The sequence below is a fragment of the Linepithema humile genome, chromosome 1, assembly GCF_040581485.1.
Source record: "Linepithema humile isolate Giens D197 chromosome 1, Lhum_UNIL_v1.0, whole genome shotgun sequence".
Lineage (NCBI taxonomy): Eukaryota > Metazoa > Arthropoda > Insecta > Hymenoptera > Formicidae > Linepithema > Linepithema humile.
Genome location: NC_090128.1, coordinates 31481409 through 31491621, shown reverse-complemented (window position 1 = coordinate 31491621; position 10213 = coordinate 31481409). Strand labels below are relative to the sequence as shown.

Here is a 10213-nt window from a genome sequence, read left to right as displayed (position 1 = left end):
GTTCGTCCGTCGACCGCACCCTCTCGGCTCCGTGTCGCCGACCCTGCTGCGCTGCTGTATTCTGCTTGTGGCTGTAACATGTAAGCAGGTTTAAGGCGGTCTATAGAGACCGTTTTTTCCTTGCCGTGCATGCGCACGACAAAGGTCTTTTCGCCGCGGCTGATGACTGCGTATGGTCCCTCGTACGGCGCCTGTAGCATCGTCCTCGGCCCGTCGTGTCGCACGAACACGTGCTCGGCCGTCGTCAGGTCTTTGTATACGAACGGTCGTCGTTCCCCGTGCCGGGTCCCATCCACAGGTCGCAGCTTCTCAAATTGCTCTCGCAGCTTTCCCACAAAATCGGCGGCGTCGTCCTCGTCCTCCGCCGGTCGCCGATTCAGGAACTGCCCCGGAATCCTCAACGTTTGGCCGTATATCATCTCGGCCGCGGTCGCTCGCAGGTCGTCCTTCCAGGCTGCTCGGATCCCGAGCAACACCGTCGGCAGTACCTCGGTCCAGCGGTCGTTCTGCTGGCATTTGATCGCTGCTTTTAGTTGTCGGTGAAATCGTTCGACCATCCCGTTCGCCTGCGGATGGTACGCCGTCGTCCTTAGGTGGCGCGCTCCCGTGAGCTCGCTCAACCGCCGGAAAAGCCTGGACTCGAATTGACGGCCCTGGTCCGTCGTGATCCGTAGAGGTGCTCCAAATCTGCATATCCACCCTTCGTAGAAGGCTCTCGCAACCGTCTCTGCCTCCTGGTCTCGCAACGGGAACGCCTCCGGCCATCGTGTGAAGCGATCCACGCACGTCAGGCAATATCGTTTGCCCTCCGAGACTGGCATTAGGATGATATCCAGGTGAATATGCTCGAACCTGCTGGATGGCGCAGCAATTGTTCCGAGCGGTGCTGATACGTGTCGTGATATTTTCGATTGTTGGCAGGGCACACATGTTCGAGCCCAGACCCGGCAGTCGGCGTCCATAGACGGCCAAACGTAGCGCTGTGCCACGAGCTTGCCCGTCGCCTTTATACCCGGGTGCGCCAAATTGTGTATCAGGTCAAATGCGGCCCGGCGAAAAGGCCTTGTCAAAAACGGTCGTGGTATCGTTGTTGTCGTGTCGCAATAAATCTTCCTCCCGGTTCCGGGAATCTCTATCCTGTTGAGTTTCAGTCCGGACTCTCGCCGCAAGTATTTCCCGATCTCCTCGTCCTTCTCCTGCGATTCCGCCAACGCGGCGTAATCCAGGGGAGAGTTGAGCTCTTCTATCCTCGATAGCGCGTCGGCCACGACGTTTTCTACGCCCGCCACGTGTCGAATGTCGGTGGTGAATTGTCCGATATAATCCAGGTAGCGGAATTGTCGCGGCGTGCTCTTCTCAGGCTTCTGGCGGAATGCGTAGATTATCGGTTTATGATTCGTGTATATTGCGAACGTGCGGGCTTCCACCATGTGCCGAAAGTTCTTCACCGCCAGGTAAACGGCTAACAGCTCTCGATCGAACGCGCTGTATTTCGTTTCGGTTGGGCTTAGCCTTTTCGAGAAAAACGCCAATGGTTCCCAGCCGTCACTGCCTCGTTGTTGTAAGGACGCGCCGATGCTTTGTTCGGACGCGTCGGTAAACAATGCGAGCTCCGCGTTTGCCCTGGGGTGTCTCAGAAGGGCGGCTTCGGCTAGATTTGTCTTTGATGCCTCGAATGCTTGCTGAGCCCGCGCCGTCCACGATATTGTCGCCTTTCCTTTGATATTTCCCTGCAGAAGGTCGCTCAAGGGCGTCAATATTTCGGCGGCCTTGGGCATGAACCTCCTATAGAAGTTTACCATGCCCAAGTATCTTCGGAGTTCTTTCGCCGTCCTCGGCGACTGCATCGCCAGTATCGCCTCCACTCGCGTCGGCAGCGGGCGAGTTCCTCCTTCGGAAACCTCGTATCCTAGGAATTCCACGCTGCTCTGGCCGAATTTGCACTTCGCGGGGTTGATGATAACCCCGTATTCTCGTAGACGCTCGAATAACATTCGCAGATGTTCGCGATGTTCTTCCTCCGAGGATGACGCGACGAGGATGTCGTCAATGTACGCGTAAGAGAAATCAAAATCGCGCAGAACTTCGTCTATGAAGCGCTGAAAGGTTTGCGCTGCGTTACGTAATCCGAACGACATGTACGGAAATTCGTACATGCCGAACGGCGTGGTTATCGCCGTCTTCGGCACGTCTTTCTCTGCCACCGGTATCTGGTGATACGCGCGTACTAAGTCTAATGTTGTAAAAATCGTCTTGCCGGCGAGAGCCTGCGCGAAATCTTGTATGTGTCGCACCGGGTAGCGATCCGGGATCGTTCGCGCATTTAATGCCCTGTAGTCGCCGCAGGGTCGCCATTCTTCTCCTCCCTTCGGCACCATGTGCAGAGGAGCCGACCAACTACTATTCGACGGTCGCGCGACCCCGGCTTCCACCATTTTTCGAAATTCTCGTTTTGCCGCCGCCAATCGGTCCGGAGCGAGTCTCCGCGGTCTGCACGCGACGGGTGGTCCCGGTGTCGTCTCTATGTAGTGCCGCGTGGCGTGGATCGCGCCTCCCGGACGCCCGTCTGGCCTCGCGATATCTACGTACTGCTCCAGTAATCGGTGGTATTGAGTCTGTCCCGTAATTGTCTTTACGCTGGGTGCATCACACTGGATGCACCGTCCCCGCGCGGTTAGACTAGTCACTTGGTCAATGAGACGCGACCCGCGTAGGTCCACCAGGAGTCCGTAGTGTGCCAGAAAATCGGCGCCGATTATCGGTCTCGAGACGTCCGCGACCACGAACCGCCACGAAAACGCCCGTCGTAATCCGAAATTTAATTGTAAAGTCTCCGTCCCGTAAGTAAAAATCGTTGTACCGTTGGCGGCCGAAAGTTCGTAGGTGGATCTCTGCCGTGGACCTCGAACCATCTTCCGAGGGTACACGCAGAGATCCGCACCCGTGTCGATTAAAAAAGTCACTTTAGAGCTCGCGTCAGTCACGAACAGGCGTCGCGTTCCGTGGCCTGAGTCGCTCGCCGCCACTAGCGACCGGCCCCCGCGTTTCCCTGCTGCATCGAGCAGGGTGCTCTGCATTGTCTAGCGTCCGCCCCGAATTGCCAGTGGTACCAGCACATACCACTGGCCGGCGGATCGCGATCCCCCGATCGCGCGCGCGGGCGCGAACGCGAACGCGAACGCGAACGCGGACGACGTCGGTCGTCATCGCGACCTCCCCGGTAGCGCTCGCTGCCGATCGCCTCGATGGATCTTCGAATTGCCGCCATCTGCTCCGCGATCTCCTGCTGCATTGTCAGCCGCATTTGCGCCAGGCGTACCTCGAATTTCGCCTCCAGAGACGCGGGATCACTTGCGTTCTGTCCCTGAGGCGTTACGGCCCTCGCTGCCTCCGCCACTTGGAACACCGGCGCCCGGGTCGCCTCGATTATCGCGTCCGCGATGTCCGCCAATTGTTCTGGCGTGTCCCCGGTTCGCGTCACTAAATGCGGCTGAATATACGCCGGCAGCCGACTCAGCCAGATCGTTCGTAAGATCTGGTCGCCCACGGCACTTCCGGCGAGGCCGCGCAGGTGCCGCAAGAACTGCGACGGCTTTCGATCTCCGATTTCTTCGTGCTCGAGGAGTCTACGTGTTTTGTGCTCCTGCGACAAGCTGAGCCGTTTGATCAGTTCCGATTTCAAAGTATCATACGCGCGTTCCGCGGGCGGATTCATGATAATATCGCGCACTTCGACTGTATAACGCGGCCCAATGGCCGTCAGCGCGTAACCGAATTTCGTCGCGTCGACCGTGATTCCGGCGGCTTGGAAACTCCGGTCGACGATACTGAACCAGAGTTCAGGGTCTGACGGCGTGAACTCTGGCATCCGCATGCCCACGCGGCTCACCTCAGGAGCGGGTAAAAAATACCCTGGCGGCTGCTCGTATCTCGCCGGTTGCATCCCGAGCAGATTCATCGGCACTCCCTGGAGTCGCGGCTGCTCCAGCGCTCGTGCTTCTGGCTCCGGCAGCGGAGCGCTCGTTTCTTCGTCTCGGGTCACCACCATGTCAAATCGTTTTTTTTACTCGCCACTGGTCACTCTCACTCTTCCGGGTCCGATCGAACAGATCGTCTCACTGGTCGTCACAACAAAAAGTAAAAAAAAATGTACTGCTGTCACACGAACAAAGAATCGCGAATTCCCGCTCGTTCGCGATCACGTCGGGGTCACCACTTTGGCGATTTACGCGCGTCGCGATTACTTTGGACGCCTCGATACGAGTCGGGAATTAAAATAATGTGAGAGAGTAGTTGCAGATAATACCAATTTATTATAAAACTCGATCTTTGAATAGTCGGTACAGCAATGTATAAAAATCGTGCGGATTATAAAAGCGACTGTACACGGCGATCGCCTGTAGCGGACTCTTCGAGCATGTAACCGCTCTTCCTATCGTTCGCCTTAAAATTTCACCTTTGATAGGCTTCGAAAAGATTCTATTCGTTTATTTCTTGTCTGTTACGTCCCGATGTTTGTCACTGTGCTTCTCGTCTACCGTCTCGTCTGTTATCTTTATTTATGTTTATTTGACCGTATTCGTATACGTGTTTCTCTGGTTAATATTTTCTCTTTTTGGGAAAGCATGTGACGATATAATCGCCACAAAACAATCCAACGTCTTAACAATTAATAATGCAAGTGGAAACAACATTGTAACTTTGCAAAATGGTATGTTTTTATAATAAAGATATGTGAAGTATGATAATTATTATTGCAATTACAGTTATTATAGTAATTTATACATTTCCAGAAGAAGAAAATGACCCATTGCTGACAACAGATAAGGAGAATGAATATTCTAATCTGTACAATGTACCAATAATATTACAAAGTATGTATTATGTTATATAAATATATATTATATAAATTATAATATTAAAATATCACCAAATATTAATTGTAATTACAAACTTTAATGAAATTTTATAGGCAATACTCCGATTGAAAACCGATTGAAAACTTAGAAAACATCTCTACTATAAAAGGTAAATTATTTTTGCATATTATTTGTATTCAACTTACAAATTATCACTTTGTGTACATCATTTTTTTATTATATTGCAGATGACATACAACAAATGTTGCGTATGCAAGCAGTATCAAACATTACACTGAAAGATATACAGCAACGATTATTAAAGATGGAAACTGCCATTAAAGACCGCGTGTTGAGTCCTGTCGAAATTAATAATGATCTCATTGCACCATTTTTACCGTTAACAACAATTGAAGTCGTGAAAGAGTTTGATGCATTACTGAAAATGTCGGGTGAAGCTGTGATACAGTTCGTAAGTACAAAAATTTTAGCATGATTGGCATATTGATTAGGATACAGAAATTTTCTACTTTTTTAGTAAAATTTTTCATGATTTCCGCATTCTTCTACTTTTAACAGTATACATTTGCAGTGTACGTTTGCATTTGTTTGGTTGAAAAACATGTCAATAAAATCATTTAATTAGACAAAAATTATTACACAAAACTATTACACATTTCTGTTGCAATATTATTCTATATTATTGCTACGATCAATTTGAATACATGTCATATTATTTATTTACTTATTTCTTTTTCTTTTTTTTATAGAAAGAGTTTTTGTCAAAAACTGGTGGAAATAATGTCAGAGACAATATTCACCGTATCTTAAGAAAAACATTAACAAACGAATGTTCTATGAAGTGTTCCTGGAAAGGACTACGAAACAATTTCAGAATTTCAAACTTACATTTAATAAAAATTATGAAAAGTATGTTGTAGGCGTATTAAACTTACAAATCACAACTTTTTATTATGATGGTTTTATTAGTTGTATTATGTCACTTTCTTTTCAGGAGAGATAACATCGCGTTATGCTACATGCACGGAAACAGATTTTGATAACACAGTTGCAGAGTGGTTACGCTTTGCAGCACAGCGAAATAAGAGAGACAGAGCAAAAGAAAATATTGCTGACGGAAATAATGCTGAGGAAAATATTGGTAACGAAAACAACCCTGAAGAAAATAACTAAAACAAGTTGTTTGTGATATAATTATTTTATATGATATATAATATATATATTTTTTATGTACACACACATGCACATATGTATATATTATGTGTGTTATATACATAAAAATGATGAACTAAAATAGTTGCAAATAAGGTAAAAGACCCAGTGTTCGGACAGTTAAGGCTGCACTGCAAGAAATAAATATTTACCTTAAATAAGTTCTTAAATATACAAAATTTTTTTATTGTTTTATAAAATAGTTGATTTTAATTTTTTAATATTGCAGAAATGATTAATAATCTTAATATTTCGCTGACAGCCCGAACATTAGGATATGTCCGAACACTGGGTCTTTTACCTTATAAAGTATAAAGATATATATATGCAGTTATAAAAGAAGTATAAGGAAGTATGTTACAAACTATAGTAGTGATAATATATAGTTGTATTAATAATAACATACAAATATATTATTGATATAATAAATATGTAAAGTATTTTTTATTTGATTCCTATACAAATTTACAATTAAATAGTAATAATATAATTATTACGAAAATGTCCTTTAGTAAACTCAAATCAGAAATAACAGATTCCTAAATTAATTCTAAATAAAATTCTATATACTTTTATTATAATAAATTTATTATAATAAAAGTGTATAGAATTTTATTTAGAATTAATTTAGGAATCTGTTATTTTTGATTTGAGTTTACTAAAGCACATTTTCGTAACAGTTATATTACTATTTCGCAACAAATAAAAGAATAGTTATATAACACAATTACATAATTTATATTCCAGTTACATAACATTCCAATAATCTATATAACTGTTCTATAACATTTCAGTTACTGTTGTAACGGTTATGTAATATTTTAGTAACATGATATATTCATGTATTATAACTGCAATTTTGTATAAGTGGGAAATTACAACTAACATAAATGTTACATGTAACACACACGTTATATTACTTGTTACATTCAGTTTTATTATGGTAATGTTGCGGTTATACAACTGTGTTTGCTGGGATCACTCTATCACTGCGCACTCTTAGTTATCCAATTCTTAATCCTGTATCCTATCTCTAAATATTTAACGCTACTTGGTAATATTCTATATAACACTCTAAAATTAGATGAGACATCGACGACGGTCTTAACGTAAGTAAGTAAATGTGGCGCAGCTACGCTGTATATATAAAAACCAAAAACAAAAGAAAAAACTCTTAATAGTGTAAGAGAGAGAAGAGGGAAACCACACGTCATCTCTCTCTCTCTTCTAAAGGCCAGAAGATGTCTTCACTCTAACAAAAACCTTGATCTGAATTTCCTCATTAATCTGATAAAGTTTGGGATATTCATCTATCACTTGACTTTGAAGCTCCATATTAAAATTCATTAAATCATTAATGATCCTTTCTTTATCTTTTATTTGATTCTTTAATTTCAAATATTTTGTTTCTCAATCTTCGTTTGTTTTCCACAGTTTCTCCATCTAAAGAATAATGTGTGGTATAATTAATTGCTTTGTGTTTTTATATATTATCTCAATATTAAAATTTACCTTTTTCTTCAAGATATCGTCTTGATTAGTTTTAGGTTGTAAGTGAGCATGATTGTTCTGCAATATCAAATAAATAATTTTACTTTTCAATTATGTTGTTTATTAGTTTATACGTTATTTCATTGCAAAGCTACACATATCACATTCATGCTATTTTTCATTAATTACTTTGAATTTAACTTTTATACTATTCATAATTTATAGATATAAAACAAAATTTTTAGACGTAAAATATGTAAAAATGAGTATTTTTTAAAACAGATTTTTAATGCTTTTTACCTTTGTCGACAATGTTTCTTTAGTTTTCTGTTTAAATCCAGTAGCAATAAAATTATTATTTTCATGTAGAGTTTTATGCGAAGATTTCCTTCTAGCTGTATTTTTATTTGTACAGCTTTGACCCTTAGTTATAAATAAATGTAATGCTTTTGTATTATCATGAGCAATTGAGTAATCTGTTAAGTTTTGTTTAGAACACAATTTAGAAACACTCTTAGTAATCGTAGCTGGTGATATTATTTCCTGAAAAATAAATAAAAATAATATATCATTAAAAACCATATATGTTGTAGTTTGTTACTATTTTTAAATCGTGTATCTAAGAAGAGAATTCAATTTTTATATTAAACATAATTTACTTTATTATTAGAATCAACTAATTCTTCTATACATGAGGAAACCAAATCGGTGTCGCTTTTATCATTTTGCACACAATTTCCCGTTTTGCTTGACTTCAATTTATATCGCTTGTCGTTTTTATTAATTTTTGATACTGATTGCTTCAAAGAGTTACTAGTTAAATTTTTTTCTATAAATAACGGTTCCTGTAAATAATATCATTAATGGATTAAAATATTTTTGTTTTTTTTAATATAAACTAAAAGATATATGCTTACATTTATCTCATTCTGTTTTTGATTCTTAATATCTTCTTTAGATGGCATTCCTTTTTTTTCCAAAACATTCACAAAAGTGTTCAATTTTTGGTTCTTTAACTTGGCTGTTTTCATATTATTGTTTCCATTTTCAATACTTGATGTAAAATTATTGGTATTATCTTTTTTTACTAATTGTACATTTAGCTTCCTAATTTTTGCAGTAACTTTATTCTTCATATCCTCTCCCTTTAAATTTTAATAAAAGTTTGTATTTAATTTTTGTTGCTTTGAAAAGTAAAGGACCACGCACTTTTCTTAGGGAAAAATGAGTTTCATACAAATGGGCTGAAACTCTGGCAAAAGATAGCTCAAAATATGCCGATGGAAAGTTGTCATTGTTAAGTCAATCCTATGTGTCATTTCCGACTTATCAAGGTTGGAGCAGTATTTCTTGTTGATTTGTTTCCAATATTCCACATACATTAGATAACTTCATCAAAAAAAGAAAATCAACCTGATACTAAATTGCTTTTAGATAGATATTCCGTTATAAATAAAGAACAATTTTCATAAAAAATTAGAAACAAATTGACAAGAAACAATAGCTTTCCCCTGGAAGAAATCAATATTAATCCACACTTTAAGACACGTATTAATAATTGTTGCCAGAAATTCATATGTTAAGTAAAATTTGAATTTAAAATTAAATGTTATGATTTTTTTATTCAGTTGTGTGAATCTTGATTGACATTATATTGATAATCGTAATTCAACTGCAAATTTACATCTAACTTTCAATTTTAATCTGAGCGTCTCGTTTGCAATGAGTTATTTCAATCAACAACTATTAAAACAAATTAAAAAAATTAAGTTCAACGGTTACTGATAAAAAAGACTTACGTCATCTCCACGGTCAAGGTCAGATTCAGTATCAACTTCGGTTGCTGAAATACATAAACTACAAGGCAATGACTCTACTCTTCTGGATTGTATTTTTTCATCCACTGCTTCTTTACTTTCTGTCGTACGATAAGAAAATATATTATTAATACAATATAATTTTTTGCTTTTTGTTAAGACATAAAGATTACTTTTATGAAAAAAATGCAAACTTCTAAAGAACATCGTAGGAACATTCTTAACATTTTCTGGGCAGCAATCATATATGTTTTTTCCCCCTTACTATTAATTTGTAAAATGTTTCATCGATAAATAATGTTGAATTTATCAATGAAACTTAATTTTTCACGAGTTTATGTTAGAAAAAAAGATACATGATGATAGCTGCTTTGAACGTCTTTACATTATTAGGGTTGGACATGTTTCTTTGAGATTTATGTTATCTGATAGCAATATAAATAAATTAAATGGCTCATTAATATTACTTTTTAATCTCTTACCTTCTAAAATTACTTTTTGTTGCATTTTTCCTAATATGCCATAATAAAAGTGTCCGTCGTCCCACTTCACTTGATATTTTTTATCAAATAGTATGTTTTGAATGTCAAAATCCACTATATCGTCCGTATTAACAATAGCTTTTACACCATCTTCAAATTTGATGTAAGTAAACATGTTTGTATGTGCACTAGCTCTCGGTGATCGGTTACATTGCCATATTGCAATATCCCTAGGGTATAATACGTACAACGCTTTTTACTTGATGTTGCGTCGATGCAAGCGTCGCATTTTCTTTGTTTCACACTTGTTTCTCATTAGACGTTAAAGAGA

General features: G+C 40.2%; 1 protein-coding gene and 1 long non-coding RNA gene across 3 annotated transcripts; one reads left to right on the top strand and one right to left on the bottom strand.

The window, feature by feature from the left end:
* Positions 1-4990: 4990 nt before the first annotated feature.
* LOC136997516 (uncharacterized) lies at positions 4991-6529 on the top strand. The gene is made up of 4 exons (XR_010888237.1): positions 4991-5028; positions 5108-5331; positions 5630-5789; positions 5875-6529. It is a non-coding gene; the product is annotated as an uncharacterized lncRNA (long non-coding RNA).
* A 143-nt stretch (positions 6530-6672) lies between these two features.
* LOC136997513 (putative uncharacterized protein DDB_G0289041) lies at positions 6673-10152 on the bottom strand. 2 transcript variants are annotated; one of them, XM_067348418.1, is made up of 7 exons: positions 9883-10152; positions 9383-9501; positions 8501-8728; positions 8243-8428; positions 7884-8126; positions 7605-7661; positions 6673-7535 (listed from the first exon to the last, which is right to left on the bottom strand). In XM_067348418.1, exons 1-7 carry the CDS (start codon positions 10055-10057, stop codon positions 7503-7505), a joined length of 1041 nt encoding a protein of 346 aa, XP_067204519.1. In that variant the 5' UTR covers positions 10058-10152; the 3' UTR covers positions 6673-7502. The 2 variants fall into 2 exon arrangements, with proteins under 2 accessions (XP_067204519.1, XP_067204518.1); XM_067348417.1 differs by having other exon boundaries at positions 6673-7661.
* Between the last annotated feature and the right edge of the window lie 61 nt (positions 10153-10213).

What these genes read in the sequence shown, in the direction of transcription:
- LOC136997513 (XM_067348417.1), bottom strand. Translation starts at nt 10,057, where the DNA reads ATGTTTACTTACATCAAATTTGAAGATGGTGTAAAAGCTATTGTTAAT. An exon ending in ACAAAAAGTAATTTTAGAAG is followed by an intron (nt 9,502 to 9,882) that starts GTAAGAGATTAA and finishes ATCGTACGACAG; the next exon opens with AAAGTAAAGAAGCAGTGGAT. An exon ending in AAAAACAGAATGAGATAAAT is followed by an intron (nt 8,429 to 8,500) that starts GTAAGCATATAT and finishes TATTATTTACAG; the next exon opens with GAACCGTTATTTATAGAAAA.